This window comes from Mauremys mutica, chromosome 3 (assembly GCF_020497125.1).
Source record: "Mauremys mutica isolate MM-2020 ecotype Southern chromosome 3, ASM2049712v1, whole genome shotgun sequence".
Taxonomy (NCBI): domain Eukaryota; kingdom Metazoa; phylum Chordata; order Testudines; family Geoemydidae; genus Mauremys; species Mauremys mutica.
In genome coordinates, this window is record NC_059074.1 from 17,786,454 (window position 1) to 17,810,277 (window position 23,824).

At 42.0% G+C, this 23,824-nt stretch overlaps 1 protein-coding gene across 1 annotated transcript in view; it reads right to left on the reverse strand.

The window, feature by feature from the left end:
* Positions 1-305: 305 nt before the first annotated feature.
* The window catches only part of ADGRF5 (adhesion G protein-coupled receptor F5), an 87,107-nt gene continuing 63,588 nt past the window's right edge, over positions 306-23,824 (reverse strand). The window contains exons 13-20 of the mRNA XM_045011979.1: positions 23,654-23,803; positions 22,085-22,290; positions 19,988-20,167; positions 17,458-18,855; positions 13,227-13,268; positions 13,068-13,127; positions 9,912-9,996; positions 306-4,460 (exon numbers count right to left, since the gene is read on the reverse strand). Of these exons, the coding sequence (XP_044867914.1) occupies positions 4,381-4,460; positions 9,912-9,996; positions 13,068-13,127; positions 13,227-13,268; positions 17,458-18,855; positions 19,988-20,167; positions 22,085-22,290; positions 23,654-23,803 (2,201 nt within the window). The 3' untranslated portion in view covers positions 306-4,380. The remainder of the gene's footprint in view (positions 4,461-9,911; positions 9,997-13,067; positions 13,128-13,226; positions 13,269-17,457; positions 18,856-19,987; positions 20,168-22,084; positions 22,291-23,653; positions 23,804-23,824) is intronic.

Sequence of the window (23,824 nt, forward strand, 5' to 3'; positions counted from 1 at the left end):
TTAACAATTAACATTGCAAGATATAAGTGTGTACAGTAAGGACGGGTGCATTCTCGTTCTTTTTATACTTTTGAGATATAAACTAGATACAGTAACTCCTCGCTTAACGTTGTAGTTATGTTCCTGAAAAATGCTACTTTAAGCAAAATGATGTTAAGTGAATCAAATTTCCCCATAAGAATTAATGTAAATAGGGGGGTTAGGTTCCAGGGAAATTTTTTTTGCCAGACAAAAGACTATATTATATATATATATATATATATATATATATGTATACACACATGTACACAGTATAAGTTTTAAACAATTAAATACTGTACACAGCAATGATGAGTGTGAAGCTTGGTTGAGTTGGTGAAGTCAGAGGGTGGGATATTTCCCAGGGAATGTCTTACTGCTAAATGATGAACTAGCACTCAAGGGCTAACATGTTGTTAATGTCGCTTCACACTCTACAAGGCAGCACGCATGGAGGGAGGGGAGACAGCGTGGCAGACAGAGACAGAGACACACACCCTGTGTGTGAGAAAGAGAGATGTGCATTGCCCCTTTAAGTATGCTGACCCTACGCTAAGTGCATTGCTTTTTTAAGTAGATTAGCACGTTGAGACAGCAACTGCTGCCAGCAAGCACTCTCAGTCCTGAGCCCTGTAGTGTCCCCCCTCCCTGTGGAGATAAGGTACAGGAGATGGGGGTACAGAAGCAGGGGGGAGGGGGACACCCTGACATTAGCACCACTCTTCACCCCCCCGCCGCCCCCGCACAGCAAGCAGGAGACTCCTGGGAGTAGCTCCAAGGCAGAAGGCAGGAGCAGCACATGACAGTGGTGGGAGGGACAGCTGAACTGCCTGGCAATTGATAGCCTGCTGGGTGGCTGCCACACAGGGAACTTAGGGGAGGAGGGAGGGGGCTGCCGGTCCACCCTGGTTCCAAGTCGCCACCAGGTAGCGCCAAAGGGCTGCTCTTCCTGCAAGCAGTGGACAAAGCAGGCAGCTGCCAAACAACATTATAAGGGAGCATTGCACAACTTTAAACGAGCATGTTCCCTAATTGATCAGCAACTAACAACGAAACAACGTTAACCGGGACGACTTTAAGTGGGGAGTTACTGTATTAGGGAGAAAATCATAGTACAAAAATAAAGTGCTGTCATTTGTAAAGTACTATAGACAGTATCCTACAAATGGAAGACATTAACAATTACTTCTTTTAAAAAGCAAGGGTTGTAAAATAACACTGAAAGAAGCTGCACAGGAATTACCGGAATTTGACCCAAAGCAAAATCTTTTAAGCAATGGAATGGGAGGTGATTAAGGAAATTTCCCCTAGATTTTGAATATACTTTATTGTACATTTTTGAATTCTGAATCCCCATCTAGGGAAAGAAAGCTGGATTATCCAGACAGATGGTAGATAATGTTGTTTAACAACCCGTTAGCTTATGTCAGTCCTTAAGAGACTGTGTGACTGCTAAATGTGGGTTTTATTTTTCTTGACAAACTTACCTTTCTAAAATGCAGCTGTTGCATAAATGTATCTTCCTTGGGGCAATGTAACAAGCCTACTCTAAGCTTAGGTGGCTAGTACATGACAGTGTCATGAAGAAACAGGGCTGCCCAGGGGGGCCAATTTGCCCCAGGCCCCGGGCCCCACAGAGGCCCCCACGAGAATATAGTATTCTATAATATTGCAACTTTTTTTTATGGAAGGGGGCCCCCAAATTGCTTTGCCCCAGGCCCTCTGAATCCTCCGGGCGGCTCTGTGAAGAAATCACGGCACAACAGTTTTCATAGTTCACAGCAATGAAATGTGAATTTTACAGTGTATAAACTCCAGAATTGTTGAGCAAATACTAATTCTGCAGGTTAGTTCTATGTAGGAGAATGTCCGCAATCACAGCTATAAGGCTGACATTTGTCGTATGTGATGTAGCACCTTTCATACTGCAGGATTTCAAAGCATTTTACAGATGATAGGCTAAGTCTGCACTTTAGGCATACGCAGGTAGCACTGGGGAACACTGTGTCAAAAGATTCCCCTTCGAGTCGCAATTCCCTCCTTTGCCACCCTCCGTGTGTTAGCTCTGCTACTGTGGCCAGCAAGTTGGAGCGGCAGAACCAAGGCTCTGAGCATTCGAGGCCACCTGCTCCAGAAAAGGAGGGAGAGAGGAATACTGCTTGCTCTTATGCATTTGGACCCAGAGTCCAAGCAGCCCATACAAAGGCCAAAGGGAGATCTCACCACCCCTTTTTCCCCCTTGCACAGCCATGTAGTGCAAATCAGAATCATTATCTCCACTCCAGCTTCCCAAAGGTCCTGGACCATTAATCAGTGAAAAAGCATTTTGATCCCATGCTTAACCAGGCACAGGCAGCTGCTCTCGCACACTCAGACAGATGAAGGCATCGGGATCTGCTATAAAGTCCCATTCCCAGAGGACAATCCACCTTGCAGTGATGCTGCAGGGGAGCTGGCGAGGGGCACACCTAGAGGTGGATGTGGTTATTGACAGCAGTTCAAGGTCACAAATTTAGCACAGCAGGCCAGGGTTGATGCTTTCACCTGATCCACGGCCTGGCACTGCTCTTGCATAGGGGGGGGCTCAGCTGCCCGTTTGAGGCAGCTTTAGGGAACTTAGGCAGGGCTGAGAATCTTGACTGCAGTCTTAGCCCACATCCTTGTGCTGGGGATGTGCTTGTTACATATTCCCCATTCGGTCCCTTTTCAGCAAAGCCCTGAAGCATGTATTTCAACCTGTCCCTGCTCAGCAAAGCCCTGAAACACACTGACGTCAATGAGACTGAAGGAAGCACCTGAAATGAAGCACATGCTCTGTGCTTTAGCAGCATAGGGATGGACTCTTCTGAAGTAGGGTCTTTGTCCTCATTATGAGGCTGGAATAATCTGGCAAGCACACAGCAGTGTTCTCATTAATGCAGGATCCATTTCCTGTTAGCCACTGAAGCTACAACCCACTTACAATACTTCACACCTATTCTAAGATCTGAGAATAAGGAGGTCATTTCAAAGAAGAACTTTCACACTGGAGGAGACTTTAAAGCAAAAGTAAATTGCTGTCGGTATAAAGAATTTGCTTGACCAATACTTCTCCTACCATCCCACACCCCTGTGTAACAGTGACATCTCTCTCCCCACAACACAGGTTTCATCCTACAGTGCAGTCACAGGACCAAATTCGCCACATGCGTACGTGGGCCTAATTCCACTGAGGCTAAATGGAGTTGCACCCACTGATAATGGTGGTGAATCTGGCCCCTAATCCAGAACTGGGTGAATTTGTGAAATACCTTATGCCAAATTTTGCATGAAGAGTTCCTTTTATTGCAAACAATGTTGTCTTTGGCCATGAGTGTTTTGCAGGCAACTCTCGTAATCCTGGTTTAAGACATCAAAATCTGCAGCCATGGAAACAATTGTGAAGCTACAAATTCAGCGCTGTGATAATAATTTACACACCTTTCATCCTGCCTGGCACTCAAAGTGTTTTATGGTAGTACTGATCCTGCAAGCCCTCCGAGTTTGGGCCTACCACTGTGGTCAATGGAAGATCACTGAGCGCTTACATGATGGGACCTTATATACATACACCACAGGAATGCAGCCACCTGTGGGGTGGAGTGCAGCAACCAACCATCTCCTAACACAATATATACCCATGAGGAAGGGGGAATTTTAGCTAGGGATATAAGGTAAGCCATCATGTTCTTACAAAAGTCCCATAGGGGGCCTTCAGTGTTAAACCAGAGTAAGAAACACAGAGTAAGTCACATCTCTGACAGACCTCCCTGTAGTAATCATCAGGGTACTCCAGGTCTCAGAAGGTCAGCACTCTGAGCTAACCCATCTAGGGTTTGAACCTGGTATTCCAGGAAGTCTAGATAGCTCAAGCAAGAAATTTAGACTACTAAACCACCTGCCCCCTACAGGAGTGAGTAGATGAGCTGGGATGCACTTGTGTATATATGTATGCATTTGGCATCATTCAGAAAATTGGAAAAGTGAAATTATTAAGATCCTGTGAAGTGTATTATCATGTAGTGTCATGGCTCAATTCTGTGCAGTGCTGAGCACCTCCACGTTGATGCTGACCGCCTTCAACTGTCACTGAGATCAAGGGGAGCCTATGCGGAATATGTTTAAAATTTTTTAGCATTAGTGCTCTTTAACATTCCACATCCTGAAACTTCCATACAGGTTAAGTAGAAGGGACGCTTGTTAAAGAACACACCAAGGCACAGTGCAGTCTGGGTGATGTCCACTTCTCTATGATTCATAGAGTATTTTTTCATTCTTTTGACGTATGGCTCACAAAAAGACCCAGGTCCTTTCACACATTCTTGGTTCAACGTTTGCAACACATCAGTGAAGCTCAGAATATATGTTGGAGGTGTGCTCACCAAACGAACCTGTTGCTTCTGTGGCAGAAATTTTGTATTTTCCTGCAAAGAAAAAAAAATGTTTTGGAGTTGAAGACACACTGTTCTACGTTCCACAGACCCAGCTATCCATAACAAGGATTCCGTCTGGACTGTGGCTACATCACAGACCACAAAAACAACATGTCTTGTGATTTGTATCAGATGCTAACACAGACAGATTACGCTGATTTGCATTAGATTAGATTGTCTGAAAGTGACACTTGAATTCCATGATGGAGTTCCAGAGGCTGATGTAAATTCTGCTCTCTGTTACGCCTCTGCAAGCCGACCGAGGCCTGGATTCTAAAGTGGGGGCCCAATGATAAACTCGTACATTCATATTCAAGTAGGTCTGCATCAGTGTTTCCCAAACTTGGGACACCGCTTGTGTAGGGAAAGCCCCTGGCAGGCTGGGCTGGTTTGTTTACCTGCCAGTATGTCCCTTGGCCTGCGCTGCTTCCAGCAGCTCTCATTGGCCTAGAGCAGTGAACCACGACCACTGGGAGCCGCGATCGGCCAGACCTGCGGATGCGGCAGGTAAACAAATCGGCCCGGCCCGCCAGGGGTTTTCCCTACACAAGCGGCATCCCAAGTTTGGGAAACACTGGTCTAGATGATCTAATCATCCCGTCTGGCTTTAAACTATACGAATACTTAGGTAGCTAAATCAGTGACTCGATTTTCAAAGTGCTGAGCACCGAGCAGCTCCCATAGAAAGCAATCAGGCTACTTAATGAGGTGCCTGAATACAAATGTGGGAGTATAACTTTAAATATCCATTTGGGAAAATCGTGGCATGGCTTTTAAAAAATATAGGACAAATTCTGTTTGGTTGTACTGATGCAATCTTTTTGGCTTCAGTAGGTTCTGGCACTAGATTTTTGCCCCAATATGTGGTTAAAAAGACACTTTTAAAACATAATTGTTTGGTATCTATTAAGATCCCTCATTTGCTGCTTTCAGCCCAAACCTTTCCTCATCTCATCTGAGCTATAGTTGGATTAAAAAGATCACACCTATAGGGATCAAGTTATTCTGAGTTTAATTTAGAACAATACCTCCCTAAGTATCAATTAATAAGTTAGCCTTAGTAAAACAGCTACCCTATGCCAACAGGTGCTGCTTTCAAGCAACAGCTCAGATCTCCTCAGTCCTAGGTGGTGCAGTGTAGCTCAGAACTATACTAATTGCACCATGTCATGAACATAAGAATGGCCATGCTGGGTCAGACCAATGGTCCATCTAGCCCAGTATCCTGTAGATGATTTTGTATCATCTACAAACTTTGCCACCTCAGTATTTACCCATTTTTCCAGATCATTTATGAATATGTTGAACAGCACTGATCCCAGTACAGATCTTTGGGGGGGCCTACTATTTACCTACCTCCACTGTGAAAACTAACCATTTATTCCTACTCTTTGTTTCTTGTCTTATAATGAGTTACTGATCCATGAGAGGACCTTCCCTCTTATCCCATGACTGCTTACTTTGCTTAAGAGCTTTTGGTGAGGGACCTTGTCAAAGGGTTTCTCAAAGTCCACGTACACTCTATCCACTGGATCACCCCTGTCCACATGTTTGTTGACCCATGCAAGAATTGTAATAGATTGGTGAGGTATGATTTCTCTTTACAAAAGCTGTGTTGACTTTTCCCCAACATATTGTATTCATCTATGTGTCTGATAATTCTGTTCTTTACTATAGTTTCAACCCATTTGGCTGATACTGAATTTAGGCTTACTGGCCTGTAATTGCCAGGATTGCCTCTAAAGCCTTTTTAAAAAATTCAGCGTCACATTAGCTACCCACTATCATCTGTTGCAGAGGCTGATTTAAGCAATAGGTTACATACCAAAATTAGTAGTTCTGCAATTTCAGATTAGAGTTCCTTCAGAACTCTTGGGTGAATACCATCTAGTCCTGGCAAATTATTACTGTATAATTTATCAGTTTGTTCTTGTATTGACTCCTCAATCTGGGACAGTTCCTCAGATCGGTCACCTAAATAGAATGGTTCATGTGTGGGAATCTCCCTCACATCCTCTGCAGTGAAGACCAATGCAAAGAATTCATTTAACTTGTCTGCAATGGCCTTGTCTTCCTTGAGCGCTCCTTTAGCACCTCAATTATCCAGTGGCTCCACTGACCGTTTGGCAGGCTTCCTGTACTTAAAAAAATTATTGCAACTAGTTTTCGTGTCTTTTGCTTGTTGCTCTTCAACTTGTTTTTGGGTCTGCCTAACTATATTTTTACACTTGACTATGCTCCTTTCTAGTTTCTTCTGTAGGGTTTGACTTCCAACTTTTTTAAAGGATGTCTTTTTGTCTCTAGCTACCTCATTTACTCTATTGTTTTACCCATGGTGACATTTTTTGGTACTCTTACTGTTGTTTTTTTTATTTGAGGTACACATTTAATTTAATAATCGCTATTATGGTGTTTTTTAAAAGTTTCCATGCAGCTTGCAGGCATTTCACTCTTGTAACTGTTCCTTTTAATATCTGTTTAACTAACCTCCTCATTTTTGTGTAATTCCCCTTTTTGAAGTAAGATGGTGGTTTTCTTTGGTATTTCTCCCCTATAAGGAGGTTAAATTTAATTACATTAGGGTTGCTATTACCAAACAGTTCAGCTATATTCACCTCTTGGATCAGATACCGTGAGTCACGTAGGACTAAATCAAGAATTGCCTCTCCCCTTATGAGGTCCTGGACTAGCTGCTTGAAGAAGCAGTCATTAATGGTGTCTAGAAATTTAATCTCTGCATCCCATCCTGAGGTAACACACACAGTGTGACGTTATCTGATTACAATATGACCATATAGATCATTGTACAAGATTTGCTGCAAGTATATAACAGTGGTTGCAACAAAATTTGTCAAATGAGGTGTCTATGAAAAGGTTATGATTTGCTGGTTATGATTATGCTATCTGGATGTATCATTTTTGTATGTGAAGTTATAGGTTTTGGTTATATACTTGGATTTCAAATATTTGCTCCTGGGGTAATGCCTATGAAGTAATTAGCCAGCATATCTTGGAGGAAATATTCAAATTGAGTAGCCCATCAAAAAACATTTAAATGACAATGAACCATGGGAGATGCCTATCTACACTTAATGAAATTTCCTGCTGTGACTAGGCAAAATGCATGGACATGTGACTTGCCCATGTGACTTCAAACTCCATCTTGTTGTTGTAATTTTCCACAGTAAGAACAATTGCCTCCACAGGGCAAAAGCTATAAAAGGCCCTGGAAACACCTCCATTTTGTCTTCAATCCTGCTTCTTACCTCTGGAGGAATTTTGCTACAAACTGAAGCTCTGAACAATGGCCTGAATGGCCCATCCAAGCTGTGGATGTATTCCAGAGACTTGACCTAAGCCAGCAGTTTATTCCATCACTGCTACAATCTTAAACCAAGAACTTTGCCATTACTGTATGTAATTGATTCCTTTAACCAATTTTAACTCTCACCATTTCTTTCTTTCTTTCTTTCTTTCTTTCTTTCTTTCTTTCTTTTTCTTTTTATGAATAAACCTTTAGATTTTAGATACTAAAGGATTGGCACCAGTGTGACTTTTGGGTAAAATCTAAGTTATATATTGATCTGAGTCTGTGGCTGGTCCTTTGGGATCAGAAGAACCTATTATTTGATGAGACTGGTTGTAAAGAACCACTCATCTCTGAATCCAGTGTTTTTGGTGGTGATATAAGAACTGGACTGCCTGAGGAAACTGCCTTTATGTTTTCTTGTTAGCCAGTGTTGTGAAACTAATGTTGTGGCTGGTTTGGCATATCTTATACAAGAATAACCATCTGGTTTGGGTTTTGTTTGCCCTATTTCTCAGCAGTTCGTCCTGAATTTGACTTCCTCAGTTATGATCCACTTAAGCACTATTACACACAGACAAATAGGAATAGTTGAAATCCTCAATATTATTGGGTTTCCTGTTTTTGTAGCCTCTCTAATCTCCCTGAGCATTTCACAGTCACGATCACTGTCCTGGTTAGGTGGTTGGTAGTACATTCCTACTGCTATAGTCTTATTATTCAAGCATGGAATTTCTATCCATAGAGATTCCATAGTACTGTTTGGTTCATTTAAAATCTTTATTATGTTTGACTCTGTTTTTTCACCTATAGTGCCACTCCCCCACTAGTGAAACCTACTCTGTCGTTCCTAAATATTTTGTACCTTGGTATTACCATGTCCCATTGATTATCATCATTCCACCAACTTTCTGTGATGCCTGTTATATGAATATCCTCATTTAATACCAGGCACTCAAGTTCACCCATCTTAGTATTTAGACTTCTTGCATATGTACACAAGCACTTATAAAATTTATCAGTAGTTAGTTGTCGGCCTTCTTGTGATGTAATTGAATGAGACTCTTTTTCATTTGACTGTTTCTCTTCAATTTCTACCTGTATTTTATCAACTTCTATCCTCTCCTCTTATCTAGGATATAGAGCATCCACTTTAATAAATCCTCCCCTAAGGGATGTGTCTGTCTGAACCGTGTGCTTTTCTGCACCTGTCGGCTTTCCCTCAGGCCTTACTGTAAAAAGTTCTCTATGACCTTTTTAATTTTACATGCCAGCGATTGGTTTAGTTGAGCCCATCATTCCTGTATAGGTGCCTCCTTTCCCAAAAGGTTCTCCAGTTCCTAATAAACCTAAATTCCTCTACCAGACAATTGAGACCCTGTGGTTCTGCCTGTCTAAGTGGCCTTATGCATAGAACTGGAAGCATTTCAGAGAATGTTTCCATGGAGGACCTGGACTTTAATCTCTTACCTAGCAGCCTAAATTTGGCCCCCATGACCTCTCTCTTACTTTCCCTATGTCATTTGTACCTACCTGTACCACAACCACTGCACATAAGTCTGTCTCTATGTGCTGAGAGGTTCGCAACCTTCACACCTCGCAGGTGTGAGAGGTCTGCAACCTTCAGACCATGAGGTTCTCCCAGTCATCACAAACCCAACTACCTATATTTCTAAAATCAAATCCCCCATTACTATTGCCTGTCTCTTCCTAATAACAGAGGTCCCCTCCCCAGGAGGGGTATCCTCACTGTGAGAAGATACCATGGCATCATCTGGAAGGATGGTCCCAACTACGGGATCATTTCTCTCTGCTCCAGCTTGATGTTCTCCTTCCACAAGACTTTCATTCTTCTCAACAGCACAGGGGTCAGACTGGGGGTGGGACTGTTCTACTGTGTCCCGGAAAGTCTCATCTATGTATTTCTGTCTCCTTAACTTCTCAAGTTCAGTTACTCTGGTCTCAAGAGCCCGTACTTGGTCTCTGAGGGCCACGAACTGCTTGAGATGACTGATTTTTTTTTAGAAAAAACTAATCTAATCAATTTTTAAACAAACCTTAATAGAAAAAGATTTGAAAGGACAAAAAAAAATCCTGTCTGTTGTCCTTGTTATCACGTAGCCATTGTCACATACCTGCTTTGCCAAATAAGTTGTTTAGTGCTCCTGAGAATGGAGAGCTCATGGAGAACACGGGGGTAGAATCACCCAGGGACGTTGACTGTAAGATGGAAACTGGTTTTAGTTAAAAGTCAGGAACATTTTCTGCAGCTACATTTTAAAAGACTGTGAATAGAATGCTGTTCAGTGGAGCACACAGATGGCATATAAATGGGGTTTTGGGCAGGCTAGATAAAGGGGCCTATTAAACCAGCAGTTCTCAACTAGGATGACCAGACAGCAAATGTGAAAAATTGGGACAGGGGGTCGGGGGTAATAGGAGCCTATATAAGAAAAAGACCCAAAAACTGGGACTGTCCCTATAAAATCAGGACATCTGGTCACCCTATACTCCACCAGAGGTACACGTATCCCTGTGGGTACCCAGTGATCTTCCAGGGCTTACATCAACTTATCTAGATACTTGCCTGGTTCTACAACTGGCTACATAAAAAGCTCCAGCGAAGTCCATACAAACTAAAATTTCATACAGACACTGACTTGTTTATATACTGCTCTATATGCCATACACTGAAATGTAAGTACAACATTTATATTCCAATCAATTTATTTTATAGTGATATGGTAAAATGAGAAAGTCCCCAACTTGTCATTAACAGTGTGACGCTTTCGTAGTGTTATGTTTGATTTTGTAAGCAAGTCGTTTTTAAGTGAGGTGAAGCTTGTGGGGTACACAAGACAAATCAGACTCCTGAAATGGGTATAGCAGTCTGGAAAATTTGAGCACCACTGCTTTAAAGCAATCTACTGCAGAGGGAATAGTGATGCTATTGAGGCATCCAGTAGCATTCAACCTATCAGCACAAATTAGAGCCTTCACTTCTCTCTGTGTTTGCTTTCTTGTGGCTTGCTCTGTTTGGACTGGATTGTGGTTTTAGACTGAATTGTTTGTGTGTGTGCTGTGACTCTATTATTTGTCTGGCATATTCTTCAGCCAGGAATATGTACATTTATGGTAATGATCGTGGACAAGAGAGAAGCAGACAGATTAAATTTAAAATAAAGTACAAGACACAGCCACAAATAGCCTCTGCCTAAATGGCGCATATGATATATGGGGTTAGACTACAGGACCTTTCACTCCAGACAACACAGGGCTTCTGCCACTTGAGCTCAAGGAGAATTGCCATTAGCATGGCCAATAGCACTATGCCTGACATCCTCTTTAAGTCAGTCATCAGCAGATGAGATTACCACAAGCATTTCAGCAAGTCTGATTCCATCCACCAGAGGGCAGGTGGAACACAAACTATAAAACAAATGGTATTTTACAGAGGGGCAGGGAGAAAATGAGTTTATCTTGCTGGAGATGAAAGTCCCATAGCATTTTATAGGGCTGGAACCAACAGGGTTCTCCAGAGATAAAAAGGGGTTCAATAGAAACACTCTAAAAGCCTATAGAATTTAATGAGATCTCTGCAATAGATCGGTTTAAACTTTCTATAGCAGGGTCCTCATTCCCTATTAAATGTGATAGTGTTTTTATAAGGTTCGTCAGACTGAATGGCTGTGGAAGAAAGGATGCAATTTAATAGATTTGAAACACAAGTCCATAAGGTTATCAAGGAAGAAGATGAATGTGAATTAATTATTTTTAAGAAGGATGGTCACACAGGGCCTGATCTGCTTTGCTTACTCTCTCCTTATTGGCAAAACTCCCATTGAAAGAGGCCAAAATCCTGAAGGGTGCAACTTCCACTGATGTTGCTGGGAGTTTGAGTTGGCCCAATGGGGGCTTTTCCTGAATCAGGAGTGAGTAAGGAGTGTGCAATTTTAGTTGGTCTGCTCATTTCTGATTGGAATGGAGCACCGGATGAGTTTCCAATCAAACACTATTCCCATTCATATCAACAACCCAACCAGTGGCTGCAGATTAGCAGGTACCAGATGAACAATCACATATTTTTTTAAAAAGCTGTATGGAAATGTTCCAGCCTGACAGGAGGCAGACACGCTCTTTACAAAGGGTCTGTAGTGAAGGTGTGTTGGTGAAGTCCTCTGTCAACCCATGGAATAAGTACAGCACAGGCAGGCACAGTGCAAGCTCTCCTGAACTGTCTAGACAAAGCGCCTTAAACCTTTATGTGGAGGTATCAGCTCTGCAAGTGTATTTCAACCTGGGATTCTAATGTGCTTGCCAGCAAGGGTGCTAATTCGTATCAACTGCAGCAGTGGCTTCACGACAGCTATAACTTATTCTTCTGTGCATAAACTCCATTGTCTCTCATAGGCCCATATTTCTATGAATTTAACCATTTAAAAATGTCAGGGCCACAGGAATGGCCATACTGGATCAGACCCGTGGTCCATCTAGTCCAGTATCCAGATGCTACAGAGAGAGGTGGAGGAAACCCTGCAGTGGGAAATTCTGGGATAAATCTGTCTCTCGAGAAAGTCCCTCCTGACCCCCAATAGTCAAGGCATGTCCACACTGCATCTGGGAGTGACCCTCCCAGCCCAGGCACACAGACTCATGCCAGTGGGACTCTCATAGCTGTGTAGGCCTCACAGCTTGGGCTGGAGCAAAGGCTCTCAAGCTTGGAGGGGAGGAGGTTGGAAGAGGCGGGCATGAGAGCCTGAGCTCCAGACTGAGCTGCACTGTCAAAGCAACATCTACACAGCTATTTTTAGAGTGCTATTGTGAGCCCTGCTAACACGTGCCCTTCGAATCTGTCCTGCCCAGAAGCATGTGGATTTCTATCCCTTCCTGTTTGTAGTCAGTGGGGACTTCCCCCAGAATCAGGCACCCCATATGTTTCTATGGCCCTGTGTGTGTCAATAGTGGAGCTGGTTGAAATGTTTTGAATTTCAAAAAAAATCAACCAAATTTCAAAGTTTCAAAGACATTTTGAATATATTTTTTAAAAGTAAAAATATTGATTCAATTTTCGTAACACCACCTCCCCCATTTTTGACCAACTATAGGTCAAAATATTTTGAATTTTGAAAAAGGGGGAGAGTTTTAAAAAATTCATTTCTCCCAACTCTTTTTTTTTTGAGCAGCTCTAGTAAATAAGTATGAGTATAAAATATGTTCGACTAAATATACATCTGAGGCACTGCAGAGTATTAATAAAGTAACTATGAAATCCATTCTTAGAGAGGATTAACCTTTGTTTGCTGCGTACTCCATCTTCCAAGTGAATATTTGTTCTGCAAGGCTTCTACTACCTGTGGTTTGCAAACAAAGTAAATCAGTAAATCCATGCAGCCAATTCAAATACTAAGTATTTCTTTGTATCAGGTGTAAGACGTTAGTTTAATTCTTACCTTCTTGTCCCTGAGAGTTCCAAACACCAGAATGAATAATCCCTATAAAAATATGATATTTAAATATAAACAATATATTAATTTGTCCACATTTAACCACACTAGAGCATTCCTCTCCCACCATTTGTCTGTCTTGACTATTTAAATTATAAGCTCTTCAGGGCAGGAACTGTTTCTTGCTATGTGTTTGTACAGAACCTAGCACAATGGAGTCCTGATCTTGTTTGAGGTTCTCTAGGCATTGCTGTAATATAGATAGTAATAATAATTCAGCTCACAGATGTGACGCAAACCAACACAGACAAGAATTTCCAGGTTATGGATGTCATTGTGTCTTTAAATCATCCCATTGTTCCTGGGTATTGCATGAGAAGATGGTGACCAATTAATTGCTCTGTTCTATAATGCAGTAGTGCTTATTCAATGTTTCCACAATATTGACTGCTATTCTTTCCCAGGTTGTTACTGTGTGGTTAACATGTTGCTATCAAAAAGTAATATGCAAAGTGACTAGGGATGTAAAATTTTGAAGACGGGGGAAAAAACATTTTTTTCTCTTTTTGTTTCACAAAAGAAACGAAATTTTGTGGAAAAATTGAAATATCTGCAGTAGTTAGTTGCTTATCAAAACTAAACTTGATTAACTTCTTTAAGAATGAGAAATGTATTCTGCGTAATTTAGTTAGCACATAAAAAGTACTGTTTGGTATATTTATGAAATAAAGTATACCAAACTTGTGCATGGGAGCAAGTATAAATTCTATTGTTTTGATTCAGATAATAAGGACAAATACATCTAGCATTAAGGATGAGCTGCAGCTTTACACTCAGGTATTTAGGTGCATTTTTTTGCCTAGAGAAACATTTTGTTCATTTAAAATACTTATTATTTATTATTGGAAAATATTTTGAAGGCCAGAAGGGCAGAAGTAATATTATTTTAAACATTACTCTAAAAATTATTTCACTGAAATATTTCATATAACAGTTCCTTTTCAATTTTTCCCAAAATTTATAATTTTTCCATACCAGGCAAAAAAATGGGGAAAAAACCCCCCAATATTTTTTCCCAAAAGTTTCCTTTTTCCCCCAAACCCATACCTTAGTGACACAATAATTCTGATAGTTATTTTCAATTTTAAAGGCATTTCACCCAGGGAATCTGAGTGGTTTACACATATGAACTGGTATTTGTTAACAGCGCTGGGTAGAGAAAGGTAATTCCATTTTACGGAGAATTTGATATTTCAGAATTTGTTGGGTGTTGTTCTCATCTGCAAAGAAACCAAAAATTTTGGAATTATCAGTGAAAGGGAATATGGTCCTGCTCTAGAGCAGTCTGCCTGATGGGATGCCATGGAGCTCTAGACCCTGAAAGCTCTGGGCGGAATGAAAAACAGAGAGGACTAGAACCCAGGAGTCCATACTCCCAGGTTACTTCATTAATGGTTAGAACTCATTCTGCAAGTAAAAATTTTCCCTCATGATTGGCAGAAAACAGTCAGTCCGGTGGGTTGGTCCATTTCAGTTGTTTACTTCCCACTTATTAGTATTGCTCATCAATTTATTGTGTCTTTGATGCCTTAGAGCTGGATTGCCGTCCTACAATCCCTAATTATTTGGAAGTGATAACCTGCTAAAGTAGCACTGGAGGAAACAGAATCTGATGGTAGGTCAGAATATATAATAAATGGGAATACATCCTTAAGCATAGTGAATCTTGCTCCCATGCACAAAGTAGAGCTGTTTGCATAATTTGGGGAAAGAATTGCCTCACAACTTATTGGCAAAGACCTTGGGAGTAGGGTGTCACCTTCATCTGTGACCAATCAGTAAGAAACACAATCTATTTATTGACAAAGAGTCCGGTGGCACCTTATAGACTAACAGACATTTTGGAGCATAGCTTTCGTGGGTGAATACTCACTTCTTCAGGTGCATGTAGTGGAAATTTCCAGAGGCAGGTATAAATATGCAGGCAAGAATCAGTCTAGAGATAACAAGGTTAGTTCAATCAGGGAGGATGAGGCCCTCTTCTAGCAGTTGAGGTGTGAACACCAAGGGAGGAGAAATTGCTTTTGTAGTTGGCTAGCCATTCACAGTCTTTGTTTAATCCTGAGCTGATGGTGTCAACTTTGCAAATGAACTGAAGCTCAGCAGTTTCTCTTTGAAGTCTGGTCCTGAAGTTTTTTTGTGGGCATATATTGGTCCAGATTGAGGTTGATGGTGGGGTGGAAGCTGTTGAAATGGTGGTGGAATTCTTCCAGAGTCTCCTTCTCATAGGTCCAGATGATGAAGATGTTGTCAATGTAGCGTAGGTAGAGAAGGGGCGTGAGTGGACGAGAGCTGAGGAAGCGTTGTTCCAGGTCAGCCATAGAAAGGTTGGTATATTGTGGGGCCATGGGGGTGCCCATAGTGGTGTCACTGATCTGGAGGTTTATATTGTCACCAAATTTGAAATAATTGTGTATGAGGATAAAATAACAGAGCTCAGCAAACAGTTAGGGAGGATTTATTAAAGGGGATGCTCTATATCCTAGATATGAGGAGAGGATAGAAGTTGATAAAATACAGGTAGAAATTGAAGAGAAATAGTCCAATGAAAGAGAGTCTCATTCAATTACATCACATGAAGGCCAACAACTAACTACTGATAAATTTTATAAGTGCTTGTGTACATATGCAAGAATTCTAAATACTAAGATGGGTGAACTTGAGTGCCTAGTATTAAATGAGCATATTGATATAACAGGCATCACAGAAACTTGGTGGAATGATGATAATCAATGGGACATGGTAATACCAAGGTTGCTGAGCTCTGTGACTTTATCCTCACGCACAATTATTTCAAATTTGGTGACAATATATACCTCCAGACCAGTGGCAATCTACATGGGTGCTCCACTTCCTTGACACCACGGTACAAATAAGTGATGGTCCCGTTAACATCACCCTGTACTTAAAACCCGCCAACCGCTATGCCTACCTTCATGCCTCCAGCTTCCATCCCGGCCACACCACATGATCCATCGTCTACAGCCAAGTGCTGAGGTACAACCACATTTGCTGCAACCCCTCAGACAGAGACCAACACCTACAAGGTCTTCACCAAGCATTCTCAAAACTACGATACCGGCACGAGGAAATAAGGAAACAAATCAACAGAGCCAGAAGTGTAACCAGAAGCCTCCTGCTGCAAGACAAGCCCAAGAAAGAACCCAACAGAACTCCACTGACCATCACCTACAGTCCTCAGCTAAAACCTCTCCAACGCATCAGTGATCTACAACCCATCCTGGACAACGATCCCTCACTTTCACAGGCCTTGGGAGGCAGGCCAGTCCTCGCCCACAGACAACCTGCCAACCTTAAGCATATTCTCACCAGCAACCAGACACTGCACCATAGTAACTCTAACTCAGGAACCAATCCATGCAACAAACCTCGATGCCAACTCTGCCCACATATCTACACCAGCGACACCATCACAGGACCTAACCAGATCAGCCACAACATCACCGGTTCCTTCACCTGCACATCCACCAATGTAATATACATTATCATGTGCCAGCCATGCCTCTCTGCTATGTACATCGGCCAAACAGGACAGTCCCTATGTAAAAGGATAAATGGACACAAGTCAGATATTAGGAATGGCAATATACAAAAACCTGGAGGAGAACACTTCAATCTCCCTGGACACACAATAGCAGATTTAAAGGTGGCCATCCTGCAGCAAAAAAACTTCAGGACCAGACTTCAAAGAGAAACTGCTGAGCTTCAGTTCATTTGCAAAGTTGACACCATCAGCTCAGGATTAAACAAAGACTGTGAATGGGTAGCCAACTACAAAAGCAGTTTCTCCTCCCTTGGTGTTCACACCTCAACTGCTAGAAGAGGGCCTCATCCTCCCTGATTGAACTAACCTCATTATCTCCAGATTGATTCTTGCTTGCATATTTATACCTGCCTCTGGAAATTTCCACTACATGCATCTGATGAAATGAGTTTTCACCCATGAAAGCTTATGCTCCAATACGTCGGTTAGTCTAAGGTGCCACAGGACTTTTTGTTGCTTTTTACAGATCCAGACTAACTTGGCTACCCCTCTGATATAATCTATTTACTGTAACTTCAGGGGCGTGAGCGTCTTAGTCCTTCCTGTCTTCTTCTTCTATGAGTCTGTGTTACATGGTCATGAAAAATAAAGCAGTGCATACATGATACTCACTTGGAAAGCATTGAGGAGAGTAAATAGTATATGGAATACTATTGGGCTGTCATTGCTAAGGGTTGCGACTCCAAATCCCCAGGTAAGGCCAAATAGCGGCGTCAGAGTGGCAACATTTTTGATGGCTTGAATCAAGGAGCTCCTCTCCTGCTTGCTTGGCTTCTCCCCAATGGCAGGCCTTAGTATTTTGACTAGGATTACAACAGCAATGATTGAATTCACAGCCACAATGATCAGCGCGGGTATAATGAAGGCAAGGAGAGCTTTGCTTTTCTCCCAGTTGAGCCAGCAGGCATTTTCCCTCATGTAAGTGTTATGCGGCTGAGTGACAGCTATGGTGATGACTGATATAATAAGAGGGCACCCGTATCCCAAAGAGAATGCTACAGCTTTCTGGATGGTCTTGCTAGTGTCATGTAAAATGAAGACAAGGCGATAGAAGATCATGAGGCCCAGGGCAAGCATCCAGAAAAAGAGACTGAGGTAGAACAAGTGAATGAAAAAGGTGGCAGCTATGCAGACATTCCCATTCACTAGCTCCTTTTTGTCTTGTATGAAGGCAGTGACAACGAACCAGCTGTCTGCAAGCAGAAGAGACACAGCTATGTTCAATATACAGACGTGACGCATGTAGGAGGTTCTGTTTTTGGTCACATATTTCCATACCAGGGATTCAATTATTATGCAGATAATCAAGCTCACTATGGAAATGCTCAGGCCGATGTAGGTAATGTAATCTAGTGACTGCAGTACGGCTCCAGAAGGGGAGGACCCCTGGTCGAATGACATCAGAATTGAGAACGAAGTCAAGTGATTGCAGGTGCAAATGACACTGTCTCCTTCATCCTTCGGGTCACAACCAGTGTCATCCCATCCTCCTTCAGCAGCAGAGTGAGAGAAGTTCCAGAAGACACACTGGGGCTCTTTCAGGGAAGAATTGCTTTTGGCAAATGTCAGAGAGATCTGGAACTCCGGAAAGAGCGTGCTGTTCATTGTTGTCATCATCACCAAGCCATTCACATCCCTATCTGTCTCATTGGGGTTGGGCAGAATATATCTGAGGGTTGAGAAAGCCACGGAGATGACGGTCGAGTTTTCAACCAATTTCTTAATGATATTACTATTAATTAGCACATTACCGCTGAGGTTTGCTGAATTGGAGAAAGTAAAGCTCTTATTATAGTCTGACGTGCTATTTTCTGTTTTAACTATACCTTGCAGCTGAAGGTTGCTGTTGGTGATCGAAGGAATGGTATTATTAGCTGGCCGGAGGGACCGGGAAAATTTCTCCACTGAATTCAGTAACCGAGAACTGTTCTCTGCTTGCTGATTGTTCAGAACTTTCCAGGCAGGTATTGTGGAATTGTCGACAATAATGTTCACTGTAGAGAGGAAATTCTGTAATAAAGACAAACGTCTGGTATTAATGAAGTTCTTTACGAACATTGCTACTATCAATAATAACATCTGAAATTTATCTTTTTAGCCTGGTCTCTCTCCTTTTGCCCAGTCTCAAACAATCCCTCAGACCTTTCCCCCTGGATGTCCCATCTCAAGTCAGGGTCACTGAAAGCAGAGGTGCTCATCTTTCCTTCTAATACTGCTACACTTTTGCCTGGCTCCCATCCTGGCTCCCAGGTTTGCATCCTCTGTGTTATCTCTGACTCCAGTCTCCCTTCTGCTCAAACATCCAGTCCACTTAGCTGGTGTAAATCAACAAGTCTCTTGTTGAAACTTGCCATTTCTTCCAGCTAGATATATGACTAAAAATCAGCCCTGTCCTCTCTAATTCCACTTCCTGTCCATTCCTTGTTCATCTCTTGCAATTCACCTGTTTTTATTGCCAATTCGTTTCCCTTACCTGGTCACAACAACCCCTCCACATTTATCCTCCTCATTTTTCCCATACCTGCTTCTAACCCATCATTCCTCAACACACACCTCTGCAATTCACACTCACCCCACCTCAGCTGCCTCCTTCCGTTTCCATCATCTTGGTTTCACTAATCCTCCAGATAATTCATAGCCCCTCTATAAACACCATAATTTATTAAAGAAACAATCTCCCAAGTCCTTCCTTTATAAACCTAGGGGAACCATCTCAATTTGAGTAACTGTATGACCATACCACCGTAACCTCTGTACTCCTCCTTTTCTCCACTATCCCTACTGTTTATCAGACTCACTTGGGTATCATGTCTAAAATGAAGACCAGACGCTCTGTGGCAGAGACTGTCTTCTACGTTCTGTAAAGTTCTTAGCACACTTCTAGATGCTGTACAGATAATAATTGTCCTCTCTCCTATTGCTCCAAACATGTCACCTTTTGTGAATCCTTTCATATAAAAGCAAAGCTCCTGCTTCTTCACCTTCAAGGCCTTTCATCTGTATCTTTGTTCTTATTTCCTCTTACCTTATCACTCCCTCACCTCCTCCCTAGTCCACGTACTAACCAATCAGGGAGTATATTCCCATCTGATGCAAAGGCCAAAGAGCCATCCAGCTTCTATAAGGCTTAACTGTAACTTACTTCCATTGTGTGTGGCTTTGCTTCTGTTGGGATCTTTGAAACCAAATCCAGAATGGTAATTACTGCCACCAGGTTTGCAGGTGAAGTGTTTATTTCTTGTTGTTCCTTTAGTGTAGTATTATGAAGAGTCTCAAGATATGTGGGTAGCTGTTCTTCTGCCTGTGGACCATACACCAAAGACTAGAATGGAAATTAAACATGATGTTACATATATGCAATGCACCTGGGGCTTGATCTTCAGTTGAGATACACAATGAATACATAGGGAAAGATGTGTACCGCCTGCATCAGTCTAGTTGGATAGAGGGACAGGGTGATGGCAGGTGATTTTTAGAAGGGAAGACAAAGGATGCAGCAGCAGGACTGTTTTTGTATCCAATGGACAGTGCAGATCAGAAATGGGGTTATGACAAAAGCAAAAATGGGAGTGGTCCTACCGACCGCTCAGCCAGACACCATGATGTGGGAATTATTCCAAGCCAGGGACTAGCTGACAGCAAGGGATCGCTTACGCTCTGGAGCAGGGGTAGGCAACCTATGGCATGGGTGCCGAAGGCGGCACACAAACTGATTTTCAGTGGCACTCACATTGTCTGGGTCCTGGCCAGTGGTCAGGGGGCTCTGCATTTTAATTTAATTTTAAATGAAGCTTCCTAAACATTTTAAAAACCTTATTTACTTTACATACAACAATAGTTAGTTATATATTATAGACTTAGAGAAAGAGACCTTCTAAAAATGTTAAAATGTATTACTGGCACGCGAAACCTTAAATCAGAGTTAATAAATGAAGACTTGGCACAGCACTTCTGAAAGGTTGCCGACCCCTGCTCTGGAGCTACCTGTGAAGAGCAGGTGTGTCTGCAAATAGAGGACCACTGTTAATGAGCAATGTAAAGGCCATGGCAGGACAGAGTGATGGTCACCATCCAGCCACTGCAGTATGAACAGAGGGCAGGAACATGCTCCTGGGAGTTGCAAGCCAGCAATACTCACTGATGGATAGGCAGCACTACAGTAGAACCAGAGGCAAGAAGCAAGTGTTGTGCTAGTGTTGGACAGCTCTGGAGAGAGGCTTGTCTATTTGACTTTGTCATAATTTCCCTCCTTACTTCCTGTGAAGGCTCTGTGTTGTGGTGATCTTCCCTCTGGCTGTGGAGTGCCATGAATGCTCCGTTCAGAGCTAGTCATGGTATGTGTACTATATACACCCACCTACGGCAGATAAAAGCTTCTAACAGCTAAGGGTTATTTGCCTTTAAGACAAGTGGTAGAAGTCTGTACTTATGGTCCTCCAGCTTGGTTAGGTGTGGTATAGCACACACACTGCGATGATAAGTATGGGATAAAGCCTTGATTCAGGACAGCACTTAAACACATGCTCACCTTTAAAGATGTGCTTAAGTCTCATTGACTTCAATGGGACTTAAGTATGTGCTTAAAAGTATGCATGTGCTTAAGTGCCGTCCTGAGTGGGGAATGCTTTCCTGAACCAGGGCCTATATGCCTAGTCAGAATGACGTGAACAGTAACGTCTGCACAGTAGGTAAGTATCATGCAGACTAAGCTGATGTTTCTCCACCTTCTCAGGTTGGTAACCCCTTATTCAGAATCAAATATTTGCACTACCCCCTTATATTTACTATGGAAACAAGCACAAAATGTGCATATACAGCAACAGCGCTCAGCCTCTATACTTTATTTGTGTGTGTGTGTGTGTTTCGAGAGGTTGACAGAGAATAGTGGACCCTGCAAGGCTAAAGGTGTGTGGAGCGTGGGGGAGCGAGATTTTCTTTGCTTTAGACTGTAATAGAATTTTCAGTGCCTCACAACCCTGTTCCTTCGGTTGGCTTGATAAGCGCTGCACCAGGATGTTCTAAATTACTCTGCTGCACTCATAGCTCCCGGTAGCCCATGGAACAAAGGGTTTATTACTTAGCTTTAAAAGCACTTGTAATTGAACAGTTGCATTTTTTCCAGTATTGAATGTCTTTTTAAATGGTTAAAGCATTTTGAGCAATAGAAACAAATTGAAAGAGCTGTCTACTCTTTATTTAAAACTACTGAAAAAACATGAAAGGAACACAAAGTTGTTACCTCAGCATTACTGAGCAGTGTGTTTATTCGGTCAGATATGCAGCTGTTTCTCACAACCTCCCAGTTTTTGTTGTTACACACATAGATTACAGTCCCTCTAACGGTGATGCTCATGCCATTCACACCTTGAGACGCTGGGCATGGTTTTGTTATCTGTGCTCCTTGCTGTCCCACACCAATGCTGCCTGAGCACGTAACTTTATTTTCTGTATTAAGAAAAAAAAATAAATGGATGACAGGGAATAGAATTCTCTAATTTCTCTGTATTTTCCTTAGTACAGATAATTTTCCTTCTGGATGTCTATCTATCTATCTATCTACACACACATATTTCCCTGGCACTCCTCACTGTAGCATTGTATCTGCATGCCTCACAAGCATTACTGAATGAAACCTGGCAATGCTTGGGAGACAGAAAAGTCCTCTTATCTCCAGGATGGAAAACTCAGCACTGAGTAACCTACCCAAGGTAATTTACAAGAATCCTGTGGCAAAAATGAGAATAGAGCCAAGATCTTCATCCTAGACCTAGGGCCTTAACCACAAGAACATCGTTCTTCCTAAAACAATCACAAAATTTTCAAAGCACTGTACAAGCAAGGGCAAACTTATTAGCAGACATGGGCTCAGGTTGGAAATATTTGTATCCACAGCTGACCTATCCCAAATTAAGAGGTGTTTCGATACAGCATTTTGGTTTGGGCTGATCCTTAATTATAACCCTCCCTTGGATATAAGTTTTGGGAGGCTGTTTGCCTGCAAAAGCACTCAAAGATTTGCTGTTGTAGGGGATAAGAATTAATCACAGGGATGGGTGAATCTCTCCATCCCTTCTTCTGAAGCCTGAACAGACGTTTTTCTGAGGTTCAGCAAGGTTTGGTTTAGTACCCCATCCACTCATGTTATTAATTTATTTTATTTTCATTTTCATGTACCTCAGCATTTATGGGTTCCAGGTGGGAGCAGAAGCAGAAGAACTAAAATTCAACATTTCTCATAGATTTCGAGGCCAGAAGTGACAATCGTGATCATCTAGTCTGGCCTCCTGTAGATCTCTGGCCACATAACTGTCCCCAAATAATTCCTGGAGTATATCTTTTAGAAAAAATATCCCATTTTGATCTAAAAATTGTCAGTGATGGAGCATCCACCATGACCCTTGGTCGGTTCTTCCAGTGGTTAATTACTCTCATTGTTAAAAAACACCTTATTTGCAGTCTGAATTTGTCTAGCTGCACCTTCCAGCCATTGGGTCATGTTATACTTTTCTCTGCGAGATTGAAGAGTCCATTATTAAATATTTGTTGCCCTTGTAGGTTCTGATAGACTGTAATCAAGTCACGCCTTAGCCTTCTCTTTGTTAAAATTTCAGCAAAATTGACTTTTCTAATGACAACCATATTTTCTATCAAAAAACATTTAGACAGAAAATTACCAACCAGATCTAACCACAGCACATGCTGCTGCATTTAAGCAGCCTCATTGATACAATACATGTCCTTTGATTTGGCAAATACGTTAGGGTTGTACATTCAATTGCTGTATATAATTACCAAGATTTCTTCTTACCTAGTATAATACTTAGTTTCATAGGTGAACTTGTGACCTTATCTTGAATGCGGTTAACAAAGGTACAATATGCCACGACATCTGACTTTGAGTTGCAGCTTTCTGTGTAACTGTATGTGTAGCACACTTGGTTACCTTGTGTGTTTTTCACTGCAAAGAAAGATTTTAGGT